General features: G+C 48.2%; 1 protein-coding gene across 2 annotated transcripts in view; it reads right to left on the bottom strand.

Annotated features, from left to right (window-relative positions):
* Positions 1-22,639, bottom strand: part of LOC108934666 (MOB kinase activator 2-like) — a 58,055-nt gene that overhangs the window by 23,507 nt on the left and 11,909 nt on the right. Inside the window, exon 1 of one of the 2 annotated variants that reach the window (XM_018752673.2) lies at positions 4,134-4,596. The exons of the other annotated variant lie outside the window; for it this stretch is intronic. Coding sequence (XP_018608189.1) covers positions 4,134-4,171 — 38 coding nt within the window. The 5' untranslated portion in view covers positions 4,172-4,596. Of the gene's footprint in view, positions 1-4,133; positions 4,597-22,639 lie in introns of those variants that run through there. 2 annotated transcript variants of the gene reach the window in all.

The following is a 22,639-nucleotide window of genomic DNA, read 5'->3' as shown; positions in this document are numbered from 1 at the left end:
CTGAGGAGACCAGGAATTCCAGACCTTCTGAGCACCTCCTAAAGGGGGAGCCGCGGTGTAAGTGTGAGAACCTGGACTTCCACTTGTCTGTGAGGGTAGAGAAATCAGCGGTCTGACACCGTTCCACCTTGTGGTAGTGGGGCCGACTGGTGGAGAGGAGGGACAGCACTCTGGGATACATCCCATCTCTGCCAGACCCCAGCAACCACAAAAAAAACAAAAAACACTGTACTCTGGGGGTCCCACGCATAGGTCTAAAAAGTCTGCGTCCGGTCTCCAGGTGGACCGACAGCAATCTCAGCCTGCAGGAGGAAGTGGGCGCCAGCTGCCAGCACCACCCTTTGTTCAGCTTGGACATTTCATGTTTGTGTTGACGGCAGCATTTATCAAACGAGATGGGGGGGGGAGCTTGGGAGAAAAGCACCCCCCCCCCGCTTCCAAGTTCCGGACCCTGCAAACAGATACAAACAAGCGGAGCGACAAAGAGCCGCCTGTTCGCCACGTTACGGAGGAGGTGGGAAGGGGAGCCCGGAGAGCGAGCGGCGTGGATCTCCAGCTTTAATCCACTGCAGCTGTGTGCGCTGCAGTCTGGCAAACACACAAACACCACAGTAACACTGAGGCAGCACCAAGTACCTAGAACTGCCTGTATGAGAGAAGGCGCGCAAGCAACGAAAGAATGTGTGTATTTACAAAGCTGAGCTTTTTGAAAACAAAAAACTTAAAAGCTCAAAGCACATTTTAAAAATGCCTTCGGCTCCATCTGGCACAACAAGCTGAGGCTGTCTGAACACAAACATACACTTCGCAGTGTGCGTCAACCCCCCCGACGTTTCGCAGATGACCCCCGGTGCAGCAGGCAATAGGGGACGTGCTGAAAAAAAGTGATGAGGAGGACGTTCGGTCTGTCGCGTTACATCACGGAGGCAGCACGGCGAGTCGGTCCCGGCACCCGGCCAAGTGTGTCGGGACCATCGGACCATGCCGCCGCAAGCAAGCGCGGTCCCCTGGAACATCCCTTCCTATAAGCCACAGCGACTTCTCCTGCTGAGCACAAATAAAGAGCACGCACGCTGCAACAGACAAAGATGAGGGAAGCGAGTGTGTACCTGTAGAAGAAGCAGTCACAACACACTAGCACCCCCATGCAGATCTTGGCGCAGGTGGGCAATGACAGCCCCCCCCGTTCCTGATCGTCAAGTCGCCTCTAGAGGAGGAGCAGAGCACACATAGGGGTGGGATGGGCCTCCAGCGCGGCGTGACACAGCAGCGAGCAGCGCCAGTTCAAGGCGACTAGTTCGGTAGCACAGTCAGGGACACCTGCACCGGCGGCGGCAGCAGCATGCGCTCGGAAGGGGGGGGGCGGGGGTTGGTGTGACGTCATACCAACTCTGCGCCTATGGGGTGCGCTCACGCTCCCTCTCTCCCTCACGTTCACTCTCTCTCCCTGCCCCGTCCCCCCCCCCCCCCCGCCCCAAGGCGGGAAGATTAGGTTAGCAAATGTACGTACATAAATAAACTGCTGACTGCAAGACTGTACGTTTCTGCGACACAGAGCAGATGAGAAGAAACGCAGATCTCGTCTACGCAACGACCGGATGATTTCTGCAAACGTGCCATGGCTCTTTTCACCTCCGTCGTCACTGCTCACGAAACCGACAGGAAAACGACTCTTTCAAAACGCATGCATCGCGCTGTAAACGCAGCACCAGCAAAGGTGCGGGACGGACGAAAGGTGGCAGATGACTTAGCAATGGCAAACCTTGTAAGCCTCAATGACGACAACATCGATGGTAACTTGCGGAGCAAGGAGCGGGTTGGACGTGTCAAACCAGATCAGACTTGCAGCGTTGGGAACTCCGGTGTCGGGGGACCGCCGGGCCCAGGCTGAGGTCGACAGAGCACCCCGCAGCACCCCTGCCACAGCGCAGCGCTCCAACGTGTGACCTTAACACACAGAATCACGTCCAAAGTTAGCAAGGATTTCGCACTATGTTGCGGTAACGGTCTGATGGCACAGCTGAGTCTGAGAGGGGGGCTGTGTGCAGTCACACTTTACATGGAGTTGATCACACACTGCTGCGTGCAGTGTCGTGTGTCATAAGGAGGTGGGACTCAGTGGGGGGGGGGGGGGGTTGTTTGGCAAATATTAAAGTGTATATGTGCACATCTGCAGTACTCTTCACAAACATTTCCACTCAAACTCCTGTTGTCAACAGCCACGTTTTTATATTTTGCAGATATGACTGCAACACATCTGTCGAAAGACCTTTAAACAGGCGAGTAATTTTTTTAAAAATCTGGTGACATTTTGAACAACAAATTGCCAGTACCTTGAGAGCTATTAATAGCCATCAATCTATTAAAAATCAAGAACTGCTTGCCCACTGAAGAGCTGGGGGGTCTGGAGCCTATTCCAGATGCATAAGGCCTGAGGTAGGATACACCCTGGATGAACCAACAGTCCATTGCAGGGAAATCTCATCACTCACTCTCTCTCTCTCTCTCGCACGCGCACAATTCAGAGTTACCAATTTACCAGAGCACACAGAAGAAATCCACACAAACACAGAGAAAACATGCAAACACACAGACTGAGCTGGGTTCAAACCCATGCCCGGACCCACAGCCCAGGAGCTACCCGCTGCACCGGCACATAATATACCGTACTAAATGGTGTTTTACACACTGGCTGTTATTCGCCACTAACCCTACAGTACGTAATTGGCGTTTCCTGCTCAAGGAGACTCGCAAGGCCCAGATAACTCATTCCATATTAATCAATCAGGCGGCCGATGCAGGACAAGAGCCTGTTATTTGAATCGCCATAATTAATAGGTCTGAGAGGAGGGCGAGCTGCTGCTGATAAGAAGGGAAGGTTAAGATGACATTATCGGCTTGGAAGGAAACTGGCCGAAGAATCGGGGAGGGATAAAAAGCTGGACTGGATCCGGGTGTTAAAAATAAAAAAACAAAAAAAAAAAAAAAAGAAATGAACCTCTGGGGTTGAAGTTGCTGCCCAGTATACTGGGTTTTAAAGCAAATGAGCTCAGCAGCACTGAGGAGCAATGGGTACAAACAGGGTGATTGTGAAAGAAAGGGGGGGGGGGGACCACCCAACCCCTACTGGCTCATAATTGAATGAACTGTCAGTTTCTTTCCAATTCATAACCCTACTTCATTCTGTCCAACAGTTCACATCACCTGACTTGTATAAATACAAGGCGATCCAAAAGGCACAGGGGCACAGCTGTGGACTTGGGAAGAGCACACGAACATCTAAATGGTGCTCTAAACCCATGCGTGATGAGCTCATATCCCAACGAAAAGAGCCATTTGTTTTGCCGCATGTTCCAGCAGCTCCACGTGTCACTTTTGTTCGGGACACGCCATCGCATCGTGCGTGGCACCTCCAGCTGTTTACGCGCACAAAAAGCACCCGGTTCCAAGCGTTTGCACGCTTCACACGCTGTCCTTGTGAGTTACGAATGAGTATTTCCAGTAGTAGTTGGAAAAGGGGACGGTGTGAGGACAGGATTCCGAATCCGAGCGCATGAGAAACCGCAGCGGTGTGGCGCAAAGCAAAACTGGAGGAAAAAAAAAAAAAAAAAACTGAGTACTGAACTGAACAGAAGTGAACAAACAAAAGTCCAGGGCCAGAGGAAGAAAATGTCATGTAGTAAAGAACCTCTTGGTGGAAGCACAGAACGCACCCTCATGGAGAATTAAAGAAAAGCTCTGCAGCAGACAGAAACTGTGCCAGAGATCATGATGTGGAAAGAAAACCGAAAAGCGACAAAAAAAAGGACACGAGCACCTTGTACAAGAGCGCTAGACAAAAAAAAAAAAAAAAAAAAAAAAAAAAACTGGGCAGCTTGAGAAACAGATCCTCTACAGTACACCAAACCTCTGCAACGCCACACACGCACACACACATCCTGTGCAACGGAGCACCAACGGAGGCACCGATCATCGCACACAGAAATAAAGCTCTGGCACGAGCGCGAAACAAACCCTCGCAGAAGCGAAGGCTTCTCCCCGAGCCCGAGCCCCCCCCATACACACACGCACAGACAGAGCGCTCCGGGAGGTCGGACCCCGATCGCCGCTAGCCTAATCCCGTGCGCGCTCACCGGTGGAGCGTGTACGAGCCGTTCCTCCTGAACCTCATCCCCGCGGACAGGAGGCGCGTGAGGAAATCCACAGCTGAGCGAGCGCCGAGAAAACGGAGGATCCGGAGGACGCGACAACCCCTCTTCCCTTCTTCTGCTCTTCCTTCGCCTGGAAGCAGCAGGGGCGTCTGAAAGCCACGCTCCCGCTCCCTCTCCCTCTCGTCCAAGTTCCTTCCGCACGCAGGAGGAGATCGCAGCGCGAGTGAGCGTCCCGTCGCGGTCCTCTGAGGAAGCCAGGCACTGCAGGCGGCCTGCCGCTTTCCCTTCCTGCTCTTTGTGGAGCACTTCCAGGACGATCCTGCTGCCTCGGAGACGGGCCGATTGTCTGGAGCAGACGTCCGAACTCAGCCCCTCGTACTTCACGAACTCGCGTCTCCCTCGAAAACGCAGGAAAACGAAGCTCCGCAGCCTGACTGAACCGCCGCGCCCCCTGCTTCTCTCCCTCCGCCGATACGTTTGCTTCTTTAAGTCGATACGATAGTGAACCCTGCAGCCCCGTGTTTCATGAAACTACTATTTTTTTTTTACGAAAAAATTAACATTGGACAGTGCACTAGAAAGAAAGCGGGGACAACTGAATAAGCAAGAAGTTTTTCCACTAATACACTCATAATAATGAAAAGCCAGCGGAAACCAGAAAGTTCTGGAACGCCGACGTTTCACGTTTACTTGAACAGCTACCGGCTGCCAAGAGCACACCAACCAAGCACGTGAAACAATATTTTGAAACCAACATACAGTAAGTGCCAGCCATCACTTGTAGGTGAGCACTAGGGGAGTCCATCCCCCTCCTGTCCAGATGTCCAGCTTGTCCGCTGAAACCCCGAGGATGGACTTTTGCGTTTTCCACAGCGCAAGGCGACAGTTGGACCCAACGAGGTTGCACACACACAGCTGACAGCGAAACAGATCAAGCTAAGAATAGTCCTAAGAACATCCTTTAACCCTTCGCCATCGACGCAGGGAGACCTGAGGAACAAGGAATCCCTTTAATGCTTACAGTAGTAGATTTGGCCTTTTATATTGAATCAAAAAACCGTTACCGCAGTATACAGTAAGTCACACTAATAATGCCAAAACTAAACGGATGTACAATAAAATGTGCAACAAGTATAAATGTAAACAGATTTAAAAATCATAATGTGAAAAGACTGTGCAATAATTGTTAGTATGACCCAATGCAGTCGATAGGGAACGTACTAAAATACAGCAACTATACTTGGTATTGGGCAGTTATGGGTGGTACAGAGAATGCAGGATCCTGACAGCTTGAGGGGAAAAAGCAGTTGCAGTCTGGTGGAGCTGCTCGTATGCTCCTGTATCTCTTCACAGACAGCAGGAGGCTGAAGAGGGTGTGGGAGGGGTGCATAGGGTCACCCACAAGTTGGGAGGCTTTGCAGGCACAGTGGGCAGTGGAGATGTCCTGTAGGGAGAGGAGTCGGGTACCAATGATCTTCCCAGCTGAAGTCGCTATGCGCTGTATGGTTGCGCGGTCGGAGACCGTGCAGTTCCTCGTAACATGCAACGATACGGCTGGTTAGGATGCTTTTAAAGGTGCACGCTGTGCTCAGTGCGGTGGTGCTTGAAGTCCCGCTGCGAATGCGAACCGATTAAGGTTTTCGCGTGAAAAAAATCCAAGATCTGGTTACAGAGAGAGGTGTTCAGGCCCAGCTTGTCCAGTTTTGCCACAAGTTGCTGAGGGATGATCGTATTGAGTGTTGAGCTGAAGGCAATGAACAGCATTGTGATGTAGGTGTTCGTGTTGTCCAGGTGTGCCAGGGCCAGGTGGAGGGTGGTGATACAGCATCATCCGGTGGACCGGTTGGCCCGATATACAGATTGGAGGGGGAGGGAGGATGGATTTTATGTGTTGCACGACTTGCCTTTTGAAGCACTTCATGATGATGGGCGGGGTCTACAACAGGGTGTTAGTCATTCAGGCAGAGTGCAGATGACTTCTCTGGCACCACTGTTAAAAGTAGTTGCTTTGAAACGTGGGGATAACTGCCTGACTTGGTTAAATGTTGAGGTTTGTGAAGACATCTTTAAGCTCTTCTGTACAGTCCTTCAGAACATGGCCAGGTATGTTGTCCCAGCCAGCAGCCTTGTGAGGGTTGATCCTAATTAGGGATCTCTTCACACTGGCTGCGGACAGACACAGGACCTGGTTGGCAGCTGTTGGTGGTGTTTTCTGTGCTGGTGTATTGTTCAGCGTATCAAAGCGTGCACGGATTGTCACGGTGATCTGGAAGAAAGCTGTTGCAGGCCTGTGGTGGGGGCTTGTAATCCATAATAACCCGGATTCCCCACCCCAGGCTCCGTGGGTCTATGTTGTTGAAGTGTCCGTTGATCCTGTTCATATACCGGCATGTCACCTCCCTGATGTCATGGAGCAGGTTGATCTTGGCCGTTTAGTGCTGCTCAGTCCCCTGATCTGGAGGCAGCATCCTGGGTTCTCAACAGTGTGCGGACCTCCTTCATCAGCTATGGTTTGTGGTTCGCCCGCATGGTGATGGTCTTGGTGATAGTAACATTGATGCATTTCCTAGTGTAGGCAGTCGCTGTCTCATCATACTCCTGAACGTCTGGTCGTAGGTTGGAGTTTCTTTGAATAGTCCAGGCAGCGGCGTCGAAGCAGTCCTATAGTGCAGCTGTGGCTCCTGCAGGCCACACTCTGATTTGCTTTGAAATCAGTCTGGCATGAGGTCTGTATGCAGGGAACAGCAGTACAGATATGTGGTCAGAGAAGCCCAGGTAGGGGAGGGGGGCAGCTTTGTATGCGCCCTTAACATCTGCGTAAGCAGAGTCCAGGTAATTTCTCCTTCGTCGGAAATTCGACGTATTGGTAAAGTTTGGAAGCGCTGCAAGTTCGTGCGATTGAAGTCCCCAACGGAAAATAAATCTATCAGGGTGGGCAGTTTGTTGCTTGCTGGAGGCGTTATAACGTTCACTAAGGGCCTCTCTGGCACTTGGAGGTATATACACAGCCACCGGCACAATGGCCACAAATTCCCTCGGCAGACCATACGGTCAGCACTTAAACTTGGCCACCAATGAACAGTGTTAGTGAACCACTACAGCACCTTGACACCTAGTTTCGTTGATATAAACAAGCCACCCCCGCGAGTCTTACCGGACAGCGCTGTGTCAGTCCGCTCTTAAGGGGTTAGCTGGTCCAACTGAATGGGAGTCCGGGACAGTTTTGTTCAGCCATGTTTCCGTAAAAACAAAAACGGTCCCTCACGCTTTGAGTGATTCTAAACAGCTGATTTTCATCAAGTTTGTCATCAAGAGAGCGTACGTTGGGGAGCAGGATGGTCAGGATAGCTGGTCTGTTGGGGGTAGCCTTTAGCCTAGGCTGGGTGCCTCCGCACTTGACTAGCTTACGTCTTCTCTCATAGCACTTGTGGCGTTTCTGCCAGAGTGTTGAAGCAGTAGGCGAGGTTGCCGTTCTGGTGCCTAGCTAGTTTGATACGCGTAGCAGTCCAAAGCTCCGCAACGCCTCTATTTGGGTGCTCGTGAGATTTACGTTGGTCATTTTGCCGATGTTTACCAGGAGCAGACGGTACCTACATTTAGGTGTACTTTCTGATAAAGGGACAGCTGAATGAGTGGACAGACACACACAGAACAGCAGCTAGGGAAGGTAAAGGGACACTCTCCTGGTGGATGGCCATGTCACGTGCCGATTTTCGTAGCCCCCACGTGACAGCCAGCGCGCCTTCACAGGGACACCAGATATGGACAGCGTGCTGACGACATCAGCGCCCGGTCCAGAAAGATCTGGACGGAAGGCTCTGGCCTGCTCCTGGAGTTCCTCCATCCTTCATTAGCATGCCTGTGAGTGCCTTTGCTGGCCTTATGTAATCCACCTACATCAAAGTAGCTCTTGGCCTTGTGCTGGGGGGGGGTTGGGTTATCCATTTATCTACTGAGCAATGTCAGCTTCTTGTTCGGTTGAGTCAGGATGGGCAGTCCATGCTGTACCTGAATGCGAACAATGTCAAAAACCCATCGTTCCACTCTTAATATCTGGACAGACCTATAATATTAAAATGAATTAACAACCAATCAAATCAAGCCTCTCAAATGTATTCATAAAAACATACAATAAACTTCTTGGGAAGAGAAAACACTGATCTGCAGCTATCTGCTACTCCAGTGAACAAATAAGAGGTCAGATATTTAAACCTGACACCACTCTGCAGAGGGTCATTGATTGGCCCAAAGATGCTGAATGTCTGTAAATGTGATCTTTTTAAAAAGGGCCTAATGAGGACAAGTTATTCAACTTCACACTTTCCTGTACAAGATTTACTGGGATGTCAGTCCTGCAGGTCAGCAATAAGTAGATTTGTCTGTCCAACACTTCTTCCAGCAATATTATGTTAAGTAATTTACATTTTAGATGCTGGTCTCTAAAGCAACTTCCAATGAATTCTATGTAGTGTTGTTAGCCCACACACCTTACTCACTAAGGTGACTTACACTGCTAGATACACTACTTATAATGGGTCGCTCATCCATACATCAGTAGAACACACTGCCACACATACTATGGATGAACCTGAACAGCATGTATTTGGACTATGGGAGGAAACCCACACAGACATGGGTAGAACATGCAAACTCCACACACTGAGCAAGGATCAAGCCCACATCTTCTTCCACCACCCAGGTGCTGTGATAAGAAGCATTACTCATTGTGTCATCCATTATTCATAATGAATTTTTACTGTGTAACAGATCAATGAACTATCCAGTATGAGTAGCTAGACTACTGTGCAAGTACACCTGCTTGACAGCAGACATGCCTCTGCAAGAAAAACAGAAATTGGAATGGTAGTTGGTCTAATGGACCAGTGAGTCAAAATGTGAAATACTGGTTCCAGCTGGTGAGTAACAGTGGGCATGAGTGTCTATATTTGTGTGGTCCCCATTGTCCAGCATGGTGGTGGCAGCATCATGGTGTGTGGCTGCTTTACTGGACAGAGTCCATGCCAGTCTCAACCATCACAGCTACCATAGTCTGTTTCATCCCATCAGGATTACAGCTAGTTGGACAGTCTTCCCTTCTTCAGGCAATATCCTGAGCCACACCTCAAAGTTGTGCAAGAACTACCTGGACAAGGAAGAAACTGAAATTTGACACCGCAAACCAATGACCTAGATATCACAAATTGTGGGAAAAAGACCATTTTCTAGCAAGCATACTTACAGTACCAGTTTAAGTTCATACTGAAGAGTTTTATAATAAATGGTTAAGTCCAAAAAATTATTCCTGCTACACTGTCATGTAATTGTATTCACTTTAACCTAGCCAATCCCACAAAAGGCACAACAAAGTGTTTCCAGATGGGAACAACTTCAGATACCGTAGCTGTGTTGGCCAGGTGAATCCTGCAGTCAGCACATTGCATGCTGGGAGGCAGGCAGGCTCTGGAGACGCAGCAGGGACACTGCAGTGTTATTGCAGACTGCACTTGAAGGTGGACAGACTGGCCAACATGTGATGTTAAAACAGGCAGGGACAGAAAGGATCCATCTTCCACCTTTGACAGACTGACCACTTAGAGTCAGCTGAGGGTCTGAGTGGAGCAGACATGTCATCACCCCACAGCCGGAAGGGTAGAGAAAAATATTTAAAGGGGAAAACTGGTGCATGCATGGGATAAGAAATTTGAGGGAAATGTCTCATTTCAGGTACTCCTGCATGGTTCCTTGAAATATCCAGAAGTCTTCAAGTCTGAAAACATTTCAGCTCCTGACCAATAAAACGTGTGCTTTATGGACAAAACGTAAGTGAATATTCCTAAAAAAAAATGCCCTCTTCCTATAACTTGTCTAAAATGATCAATCAGAGCCTTTTATGAGTTATTGAGCGGTGTGATGCTGTTAACCTGTTCTTGTGTGCCACCTGTCGGTCAACACGTGAACTTCCACAGCAGTGGAAGCTCCCCAAGCTAGTCCTGAAGAGCTGATGGATGTGCATGTTCTCCTTTCGCATGACCTGAATAGAGTCATTTTCCAAATTGCATTCATTTAGCCTTCTCTACAAAGGCTGTTCATTGTTTAGCACAGTGGAAAATTACAACCCCTCCCTCCACCCCAAGAAAACATTGAAATGGGGGGGGGGAAATTGTCATGAAACCAAAGAAAGCAGAAGAGAGGAACCCAAACTTATCACTTGGCAAATTCTTGCTTCCTTGTTCAAAATAAGCATACATAGACTGAATTTTTCTACCATTTATTTCAATCTAAAACAAATGTAATTAGGCTATATGTCAAATTTCTGCCCCTACTGACCCTTAAGGACCATTTTTTATATGCTGTGTGTGTGTATATACACACACACACACACACACACACACACACACACACACAGGCAGTGTCTTTAAGAGCCATGTGCAACAGTGGTACAGATGACGATCAGTCTAACATGGTTCACTGGAACAAGCAGGTCCAATAAACCTGCTTGCTGGCAAAGACAACTGCATAGGATTGTGAAATTACTTCAGAAAGAGGAAAAAAGTAAACAGAGCAGAACTGTCACTCCCTTAGTGCTATACTGGCATCTTTCTATCAGTCGGGGGGGGGAACTGGGCTGCCTTATGGCAGCAGCAGCAGCAATGACCTTTCCTTCCTGTTCCGCTGATGCCCAGGCAGCTTCCAGGGATGGAGTTTTGGTCAGGAAATGACTGATGGTCAAAAGAAAGAGGAGTCAGTTTGTGTGAAATCACTGGAGGCCAGCAGGCCAATACAAAAATTTCACAAATATTATGAAACCTAAGGAAGACTTGACTGTTGGCTAAGTGGCATTTCTTTGCCACTTCTCATGTTAAGTCACCCTGTGATGGTATTGGAGGTACTGTAAAACTATCAGCAGTATGTTAGCTTACAGGCAGTCAGAAATAATCACATACTAACCCCAACAGATCTTTCTGTGGGCAGAAAAAAAAAAGAACATCCACTTCATCTGGGTGAGTAATGATATTACACAGAATGGAAAAGCACTGCAGATGAGATCTAAGGTCAGCCACCATTCCTGGAACAAGAGAGAGCCACTTATTTGTTCCTATTGTGCCAAACTAGGTATAGATCAGCAGGTATCAAGTGGTCCAAGCTTTATTACGGATATGAGTGGGAATTGTCCACAAATAATGAATCAAACTGCTGTGAAATCAGTCCCTCTTGCAGATATAGTTCCTGGTAAATGTGTGCTTGTATGACCAACAATGATGGTGTACACACACACACACACACACACACACACACACACACACACACACACACTTTCAGAACCGCTTGTCCCATACGGGGTCACAGGGAACCGGAGCCTACCCGGCGACACAGGGCGTAAGGCCAGAGGGGGAGGGGACACACCCAGGACGGGACGCCAGTCCGTCGCAAGGCACCCCAAGCGGGACTCGAACCCCAGACCCACCGGACAGCAGGACCGTGGTCCAACCCACTGCGCCACCGCACCCCTACAATGATGGTAATGTTTGTGTAATAGAGGAAGAACAAGACATACAGGTAACATTCATACATCCTCATTGTTCCTGTAAGACTTTGGCCCAGGAGAGAAGATATGTTGGGTCCATCTCATACATTTCCTGAAGGCTACTGATGCCCCATTTATACAAAAATTGGGCAGGTAGTATGAACTTCCACCTGATGTTGAAAAGCAAAGTTCAAACTCTTCGAAGACACTATTTAAGGTTTTGCTTTTTCCAACACTGTAGCTTGTTTAAATTGTAGAACTGGGTATGGCAACACTTGAATATTTAGACAAAATACAAATAGCTCAGATACAGTTTTTTGATTATATTTTAAACAGCACCTCTGTCTTTTACATCTCCATCTGTAGTAAACTGTGGCATATTTGATACCTTATAGTTTGGGTCAATATAACTTAAAATATTGTGCATCTATTAACGAAGACATGCCCTTTCTAGTGGTATAATTCTTATGGTAGACCTTGTCATACATGAGCAATATGCATTTGAAATATAGGCATGAAATGATTTTTAAATTGTAATGCCTCGCAACTCAGTAAAATGAGAAAGTCACCAAAATAGTTTTACAGTATGAGAAATAAAATTTTAAAGATCTGATGTGCTTCAATGTGGAGCTAAACGGCCAAAATTGCTCCAAAGCACAAATGAAAATTTAGTTTTCAGCAAGCTATAAATCGGGAAATATGCAACTGTAGGTCTTTCAGAGTAGTTAGACCTCTTGTATCCGAGAACGCCTGAAAATTTCATGTATCTAGCATGAATAGGTCAAAAGTAATGACTTATGGAACTTTGCATCTTTTTCTGTACCACTTTTTGCTTGTAAAATCAGTGTCACACCCTATTTTTAAAGCCCCAATATCGCAAACTAATGAAGATAAGGCTGAAATTTCATATGCCGTTTACTGGGAATGACGTTGTGTGAAAGTACGAAGCAAATGAGAGGTGGTCGGGAACGTTTTCTGAAATCTGGTGATTTGAGGTGGATTTACAGCTTGAGTGGTGGAGACAGCTTGAGCAGAAGCTTAGTTGAAAGGGAGCACAAAGATCATTTCACACTGACTTTCTAAAACCTGTAAGGGAGATGTTGATGTTGTGGGCACTATTCTCCCAGAAAGTTTGCAGAAACCTACAGCTGCACCCCCTTCACAAATACAGGTCTTGGCCAAACAAGCTCAGTGGGTGCCACTGCCAATGAGATGGTCAGATTGAAACAACCAAACAAGGGACAAGAGCAACAAATATTCTTACCCCCCAGTCACACATGATGGGCTTCTGTCACCAGAGGACAAGGATTTGAGCTCATCAGGGGCCCAGGCTTCACAGCCCCCATACCTAAATTTAGTGATTACTAAAAATGTTAATTATTAACCCCTTTATACAGCTGGATTAATTTTACTACAGCGATTCATTGTTAGATTGTGCATTATATTTTGCGTTAGAAGACTGTCACTTCAGTTTTACTGTGACTCCAGTAAGTTTGTTGCTACCCCAAAATCCTAACGTGTATTCTTCATACAGTTTTGCAGACAGAAGCAAATCGGTTGTGCGTTTGTGTAGTTGCCCATTGTATTTAATTAAAATTTGCGGTTTGTTAGGGTGCATGTAAAGCTAAAAACTGTCCTGTTGAGTCCTCTGCTTTATTTTCTCTATACATGACTGTGTCCTCCCATAGCACCACTTCTATTGTCAAGTTTGCTGACGATACGGTGGTGTTGGGCCTTAACAACGAGGCAGCCTACCTTGATGAAGTGGAGAAACTGACATCATGGTGTCAATTAAACTGTCTCTCCCTGAATATCAACACCACTAAGGAGCTGATTGTCAACTTCAGGAGGAGGCAGCAGCGGACCTACACCCCACTCAAGATCAGCGGGACACCAGTAGTGAGTGTAAGCAGTTTCAAATACCTCGGAGTGCATATATCTGAGGATCTGACCTGGACTCATCACACTCAAGCCCAGGTGAAAAAAAGCCAGGCAACGGCTGTACCACTTGAGACAGCTGAGGAAATTCAGGATCTCCCCACTATCCTGAAAGCTTTCTATATCAGGGCTATAGAGAGTATACTGACTCTGTGCATCTCAGTGTGGTACGGGAACTGCTCAGCCCAAGCTCGCAAAGACCTGCAGAAAGCGGTGCAGTTAGCTGAGCGCATCTCCGGCACTGCTCTCCCCCCGCTGCATGACATCGACACCAGGCGATGCAGAGCAAGGGCTGATTGTATGTGTGTATAACTGTATGTGATGAATAAAATCTTGAATCTTGTTTTGTAGAGTGGGTGTGACACGGTAGAATTGATAAATTGCATCTGTTCTGTTACCATTACCACAGTAGTTTCAATTAGGACTCTCAGCTGATATGATTTAGCCTGGTTTAAATAGCAGCTGGTGACCTATAGTGGCAGCCTCTTGGTGAGAAGATTCAGGGTGCAAAGACAAGGGAGTCTACCTGCAGGAAGCCGAGAGGGATCACGCGTCAAATATTTCGAAGGAAGTTGTCTATGGCAACAGAACTGTGCAACACCACCACTAGAAACTCAGATGTTCCTGCTGCTACAGTAACCTGGTTTATTCCTTATCTGTCAAGCCCTCCATCCTGTTTCAACCTCCCCATGGGACTCTGGAACTGCCAGTCTGCTGTGAGACAGGCTGACTTCATACCAGCCCACACCTCCCATCTCTCACTGGACCTCCTGGTCTGAACTGAAACCTGGATCACCTCAGACAACTCAGCGACACCTGCAGCACTCTCCACTAACTACTCCTTCTCTCATACCTCTCGTTACTCTGGAAGGGGTGGAGGCACAGGCCTGCTCATCTCTCCCCGGTGGGAATATCCTGTTCTTCCTCTTCACCTGCATGATCTGTTGTCCTTTGAATGGCATGCTGTCTATCCCTGCCTCAGTCACTCTTGTTGCGGTTGTTCTTTATTGCTCTCCTGGCCCTCTCTGCTACTTCTTGGATGACCTTGACATCTTGAGCTCTCTCCCAGGGGAAAACACTCTGATTCTCCTGGGTGACTTCAACCTGCATGTCGACAAGCAGCTTCTGTTGTTCCTACAGTCCTCCAATCTCTCCCTGTCCCAATCCCCTGCTACTCACAAAGCAGGTAATTGTCTTGACCTTGTTTTTTCCCCGCAACTGTGGCTGTCCTATCACTCCGCTGCATGTCTGACCACTTCATTTCCTTTCAAACCTACTGTAGCACACCGAGGTGGCAGGGAAGGGGGGTGGAGTCTGAGGTAAGACAACTGCAGCTGGGACTGATTGCTGCCTCCATTTCTTCCCCCGGACCCACCAGTGAAGAGACAGACAGACAGAGACCCCGACCGACACAGACCCGAGCCCAATCACACCCGTACCCTCGATCCCGAGCCCCTGAACAACACAGCCGTCCCCGAAACACTGCCCCGACCCATCTGTTCCCGGTTTCCCTGTTCTACCCCCTTGTCTCCTCCCCCCGCACTCCTGTAAATAAACACCGGCGATAGCCGTGCACCTACCTGGGTCCGCCTCCATCTGTTGCACCTACCTTTCTGCATTTGTCGTCACCTTCCACCGCAACTTAAGATCTCTCACCTTCTTGCTTTGCCTCTGTTACACTGTCCGCTCTTCCTTCTGCTGCACAATTCTCGGCTCTATCAGACGATGCCAGTAACATTTTCCTCTCTGCCCATCTTCCACCCTTGACTCTCCGTCCGTCTTCCAGACCAGCACGGCCCAGTACCACCCCATTGTGGACTGATACGTTACGCGCCAACGGGACCAAACTCCAGGCTGCAGAGCGAAGATGGTGTAAATCCAAGACTCGCTCTGACCTGGATGCCTACCAGTCACTCTTAGCTACTTTTCACTCTGCTGTCTCTTCAGCTAAAATTTCCTACCACAACAAAATAGTCTGCCTCTTAAAATAAAATAAACACCCCCATCACAAAGTCTTTGCCACCTTCTTATCCTTTCTGTGTCTTCCGCCACCTTCTCCCTCCTTTCTCATTGCTGATGACTTTTTGCTTTGTTTTTCAGAGATAAAGTCAAAGCAGTCACTGTCAAGTTCTCAGCATCACCCTGCCTGGTTCGCGCTGGACCTCCAAATTCAAGCCGCTCTCTGAATCTGAAATCTCCAACCTCCTGATATTGCACAGAGCCACCACCTGCTCGCTTGATCTGATCCCATTGTCACTACTACATAACATCTGTGTTCTTGTCTGCTGCATTGCTAACTGTCACGTGCCATCATGTTTGTATTAGTCTATGTCTAGTCCAGTATGTGTGTATGTAGCCTGTATGTGAACATGTGCACTGTAGGTTTGCTCTAAACTGGAAACAAATTCCTTGTATGCTCAGGTATACTTGGCCAATAAACGGATTCTGATTCATCAATAGAACTGCCCCCAGCTATTTACAAGACTAGATCAACCACTACACCCCAGACCCCTTCGCTCATCTACTTCTGCTTGCTTGGTTGTCCCGTACATTAAAAGTAAAGCATGGAGGTTCTCAGTTCTTGCTCTGTTGTGGTGAATGACCTTCCCCTCTCACTCAGAACTGCTGAAACTTTGTTTACATTCAAGAAGAGTCTGAAAACTCACCTTTTCCAGACCCATTTTGCCCAAGATCTCTCCAGCTCATGCTGGGTATAGATGTTCATGCACCGTAACTTCATGATCATCCCCAGATAAGCCTTTACACAGCTGCTACTCCGGCAATTTATGTGAATGTTTGTGTACCTAAAAAAAAAAAAAAAAAAAATTTGTAGTATTCATCTATCCTGCATTTTATGAACCTACTCAAGCGATGAACACCACTGCATCGAGTGGACAGTAAACTAGGTTTACTTAAGAATGTAATGTCTGCAGCCACGTCTTTCTTAATGTAATGCACAAATTGTATTTTTGCAGAGATGTCACTTTGGAGAAATGCATCTGCTAAATGAATAAATATAATGTAAATTATAGTAGAGGGTGCGGTGGCGCAGCGGGTTTGGCCCGTGTCTGCTCTCTGGTGGGTCTGGGGTTTGAGTCCCGCTTAGGGTGCCTTGTGACAGACTGCTCATAAAAGTAGCACAAAGACAAAGAAAAGGACTAACATGGAAGAAAATCGACCACATCAAGTTTAGAAGTTAGAATGGTGGCCAATGCAGCAACAAGGATGCTGGCATGAGGCCTCCACCTTGGAGACTGTGTCAGTCTGCCAACAGACTCTGCCCACATCGCACCGATGGGACCTTACCGCTTCATCGCTGTGCTCAGCCAGGCGGTCGAGTCACCCAGGAAGCTCAGCGCTTGCATGCTGCCTATTATTAGCTTCCGATGCATTATTCAGGACCTCTGGATTTTCAGTTAAAATAAAGTTTGCTGGTGCAAACATCAGCAGAATATGCTGTGGGAATGACTCACAGGAGCACAAAGTAGGTCGAAAAGAGGAGTGCATCATGCGAGATGGCAAGGCTTAATGAGGCTCTTCACAGGGCTGGCAGAGGTACCACATTGTTACAGGGGTGGAGGTGAGATTTTACGTAATATATTTACATAGCAAGGCTAAATGCGATCTTTAACAAAAGCATAAAAAGTAAAAACGTTAAGCGCACATCCTTCTCACCTGGAGTGCCATCAGAAGTGGCACTGAATGGAGCCCATCATTAGTCATCACTTTCTTACATCATCCACCAACAGTATGGTGGATCACACTAGGAGCACATAACTGGTGCTCTGTCAGTGGCAAAATCTGGCACAGCAGTAGATATAAATAACATGGTCCATAAATTCTAACAATACCATCTGCTGGCATAAAATATGTTGAGTCAAGGACAGTGAGCTGCCTCTATTTCCTTATTACCTATGGCCACAACGGTTCTTCTAGTGAGAGAAGAAAAGAAACGGCACCAAAAGGAAAAACAGGGCAGATCCTGTTAGGTCTCTGTAGCATGCCGGGGCAGTCTGCAGGGGGGGGCGGAGCCGGGGAAGAAACAATGGCAGCTGACAGTAAATCAACGCTTCCATTTCTTCCCCCCCTGGCTTGACCAGTGAGGGGAGCGAGTCTGAGGACTTCACGGGAAAGACAACCTCGGGAAGTGAGACAGCATGACCCCAAGAGTGACGGCGACCCCGAACTCCACGTTCCCCAGCGAGCACCCCTGAGATAGTTACCTGCACCCCCATTTTCCTGAGCCCTACAACTAATAACCCCCCCCCCGTGAGCAACTCACACGACTGTCGGCCCCTTCTTACAGCCTCATTTGAACGAGCACACCCCCCCAGCTCTACCCTGGCCTGCCGTGTCTGTCTGTCTGTCTTTCTCACACACACACACACACACACACACACACACACACACACACACACACACACACACACAGTAAAGCAGGTAACCAGCCCCACCCTTTACACAGGCCTCAGCTTGGGGACAATGGTCCGAAACAAGGAGGTGGCAGGGTGGTTGGGACGGGACCAGGTTAGGACAGGGGACGGAGCACAGGGCATTGTCAATGCAGGCATTGCTGGAATGCACAGCTCAGCTCATCCTCCTGATCTCAGGGATTTAGGGAAGCCCGACAGAGCGAGAGCTAATCCAATGTAAGAGCCTTCCTGGTGGCAGCAAGAGAGCTCTGCCTGACTAGGGGATGGGGGGAATGCACTGGCTCCGATTACTCCCCGTCTCCAGAATGCCCTCCATCACCAACACTGCTTACTGCTGCCGTTTTCCCTGTGACCAGTGGAGTCTAAAATAAGTCCCCTTTGGCATCTTCCCCACACTACCCAGAGGAAGTCTTCTCCAGCATTACTAGGTAATACAGTATGTATGGTACATCCATCCATTCCTCCACTGTCCAATGCCAGGTCACAGTGGTCCAGAGCCTACCTCAGAATCATAGCGCATGAGCCTGAGCACACCCTGGACAGGACACAAACTCCTTACAAGTCACCCAAAACATCTTTGAACTATGGAAGAAAACCAGAGCACATGGAGACAACCCACACGGACTCAAATGAACACCAGCATTACCCATGATGCCCCCCAGGTACAATATATAGAAACCTTAAAACATGCAGACTGCTTTGAGAAAGGACACATGCAACAACAGAACTCAGACTCCTCCATCAACTTCTCCCAATGTGTGAGTGTGCTGAGAATCCCAACAGGGGAAACAGCACAGACAAGGGTGGGCAAACCCATGGTCACCTCTTCAATCTGAGCTCATCTACTGAAAGCGAGATGCTGCGCAACCTGAAGACCGAAGCAGGAGCTTAAACAAAACAGGCCTTATAGGAAGGACAAAAATATACAGGAAGTATGCAAGTTTAGCATCTACTTCTGTACTGTGGTAAGGCCAGTGTGTTGCTTGTCTGAAAGTGCATCTGAGGGCATTTTGAACACGTGACCTTAAACTGGGAAATGAAAGAGCCTGACATGTGGTTCCATTAAAGCAGAAATTGGTGTCTGCAGCCCTGTTGATCTTTGACCCCAGAGACAAAGCAAGTGCAGTTATTCATCCTACATCTTATTTTCTTTTAGTAATAGAAATACAAATTGAGCTAAAACATATACAACTTACAACCACCCAGACTTCCAACAGTCATCCCATTAACCTTATAATATCATTTGAGTCCTGAAGTCTTGTTGTAACATCTAAGGATGACCACCCCCCCATCTGCTATTTGACAACATTGGCTGGATACGATGCCAGAGGCACCATGTCTGTTAGAGTTTGATTAAATTACAGTGGCATCTCAGCTGGACCAGTCTGCTCCAATTTAAGGCTTTTAACACCTCTACTAATGGACTCAGTCAACCCCCACCTCCTCGTGGTAGAGAGTCGGGCAACCATGAGTCATGGGCTAACTGGGGCTCTGCACATCCAGAGAACTAATCATCCTCGGGAGGTTACCTTTGCGATTCCCAGAACCCTAAAATGTAAAGTCCTGTCCAATGACGAGACTAAAGGAACCATGGGACTTCCTCCATAGTAACATAATGGATGGAGGACTGGGTGTGCCTGACCTGCAAATACAGGTTCCATACCTTAGATACAAAAGGATGCAGAACCTGAGAGGATCTTGGAAGAAGATACCTATAACATCATCAATACATACAAATTTACCACCAGGCTACAAAAGGACTTAAAATTGATGGAGCAAGGTGGGATGACCTGTAACGTGCCGAGGCAGCCAGGAAGGGGGGCGGAGTCCGGGGTGAGCCAGCCGCAGCTGGAACTAATTACAGCCTCCATTTCTTCCCCCGGACCCAGGGGCAAGAGAGAGCGAGAGATGGAGGAGCAGAGAGTGACCCGAGACAACCATGACCCTGCCCTCGAGCCCGTGGATGATGCAGCTGTGAGAAAGGCTGACTTCATACCTGCCTACACCTCTCATCTCTCACTAGACTTCCTGGCCCTAACTGAAACCTGGATCTCCCCAGACAACTCAGCCATACCTGGAGCACTCTCCACTAACTATTCCTTCTCTCACACCCCTCGTTCCTCTGGCAGAGGTGGAGGAACAGGCCTTCTCATCTCTCCCAGGTGGGAATATTCTGTTCTGCCTCTTCACTTGCATGATCTGTCCTCATTTGAATGGCATGCTGTCTATCACTGTCCCAACCACTCTTGTTGTGGTTGTTCTTTATCACTCTCCTGGCCCTTTTGGCTGCTTCTTGGATGACTGATATCTTGTTCCTCTCTCTGCCAGGGGACAAGACTCCATTGATTCTCCTGGGTGACTTCAACCTGCATGTTGATGACATTTATGCAAGCGGCCTTCCATTGCTCCTATATTCCTTTGATCTCTCCGTGTCCCAATGCCCTGCTACTCACAAAGTGGGCAACTGTCTGTCTTGACCTTGTATTTTCCCGCAACTGTGACTGTCCTCCCCTCTGTCACTCTGCTGCATGTCTGACCACTTCATTTCCTTTCAACCCTGCCTTGCCACTTTCTGCTCTCGTTACCTTTTTGCTGCAACTCATCTTCCAGCTTTGCCTCTGCTACTCTGGCCACTCTCCCTTCTGCTGCACAATTCTGCACTCTATCTACAGATGATGCCACTAAGACTTTCCTCTCTGCCTTATTCTCCTCCCTTGATTCTCTGTCCTGTCTTCCAGACCAGCACGCCCCATTGCTACCCCATAGCTGTCTGATATGTTACGTGCTAACAGGACCAAACTGCGGGCTGCAGAACGAACGTGGCGTAAATCCAAAACTCCATTGGACCTGGTGGCCTACCAGTCACTCTGAGCTGCTTTTTAATCTGCTGTGTCTTCAGCTAAAGCCTAATTTTTCCACAACAAAAGTCTGCATCTAAAAAAAAAAAAACCCCACACAGACTCTTTGCAACTTTCTCATCCCTTTTGTGCCCCCTGCCCCCTCTTCTCTCATTGCATTGATTTGCTTTGCTTTTCCGAGAAAGTCAAAGCAATCACTGACAAGTACTCAGCATCAACCTGCCCGGTTCACACTAGCCCTCCCTGTGAAGCTATCCTCTCAGTTCAAGCCGCTCTCTGAATCAGAAATCTCTGACCTCATGATACTGCGCAGAGCCACCACCTGGTCGCCTGACCCGATCCCATGGTCACTCCTACAAAACATTTCCCCGCAACTGTCCACCTTCATCCCTATGATCATCAACTCCTTGCTCTCCTCTGGTTATTTCCCAGCTGCCTTCAAAGCCACTCTAATTTCACCTCTTAAAAAACCCTCCCTGGATTCCAATCTGGTTGAAAATTACAGACTGTCTCTCTCCTCTCCTTTCCGTCTAAAACCCTACAGTGGGCGGCCTACGATCAACTGATTTCCTCACCTGGAACCATCTCCTCAATGGTTATTGGTCTGGTTTCAAAGTTGGTCACTCCACTGAGACGGCCCTTCTGGCGGTGTCTGATGCTCTCCGAGCCGCCTCCCTCTCCTCAGTCCTTATCCTCCTCGATCTGTCTGCGGCATTCAACATAGTCAACCACCAGATTCTACTCTCCTCTCTTAACCAGCTTGGGATCAAAGGTGTGGCACTAAGATGGTTTGAGTCCTACCTATCTGACAGAGCCTATCAAGTGGTCTAGTAGAGCCCTCGTTCTTGTCCTCTGCCTCTCTTAACTAGTGTCCCGCAGGGCTCAGTATTGGGTCCTCTTTTTTCAATCTACACCTCCTCCCTCGGTCCAGTCATAGCCTTCCATGGATTCAAATATCACTGCTATGCTGATGATACTCGGCTCTTCCTCTCCTTTCCACCTGGTGCATCAGACATCTCCGCACGCATTGCTGCCTGCCTGTCAGACATCTCTTCGTGGATGTCTGATCACCACCTCCAACTCAACTTCTCCAAAACAGAGATTCTTTACCTCCCAGCTGGCCCATCCTCCTGTTGCGATCTATCGCTCAAACTGGACAACTCACTCATCTTGCCTACATCCTTGGCTAGTCTGGGAGTAGCGATTGACGCGAGTCTGTCTTTCTCTCAGCACATCGAAGCCACAACCTGGTCCTGCAGATACATCCTGCATAATATTCGTAGGATCCATCACTATCTCACAACTGACTCTGTTGAACTACTTGTCCCAAGTCATGGTGACTTTCCATCTGGACTACTGCAACTCTCTCCTGTGTGGCCTTCCTGCTACTGCCATCAAACCTCTGCAGCATTCTACAAAATGCTGCTGCACGAATTGTGTTTGATTTGCCAAAGCGTTCCCACATATCTCCTCTTCTCATTTCTCTGCACTGGCTTCCTATAGCTGCCCGAATCAAATTCAAGACCCTGGTTATTGTCTACAAATGCATCAATAAAACTGCTCCCAGCTATTTACAGATCTTGATCAAGTGCTACACCCCCACTAGACCCCTTTGCTCGTCTACTTCTGCTCACTTGGTGGTCCCGCGCACGAAAAGTAAAGCATGGATGTTCTTGGTTCTGACTTTGTTGTGGTGGAACAACCCTCTCCTCTCACTCAGAACTGCAGAAACTG

The sequence above is a fragment of the Scleropages formosus genome, chromosome 11, assembly GCF_900964775.1.
Source record: "Scleropages formosus chromosome 11, fSclFor1.1, whole genome shotgun sequence".
Lineage (NCBI taxonomy): Eukaryota > Metazoa > Chordata > Actinopteri > Osteoglossiformes > Osteoglossidae > Scleropages > Scleropages formosus.
Note: the sequence above shows the minus strand (reverse complement) of the source record. Positions and strands in the feature narration are given on the sequence as shown.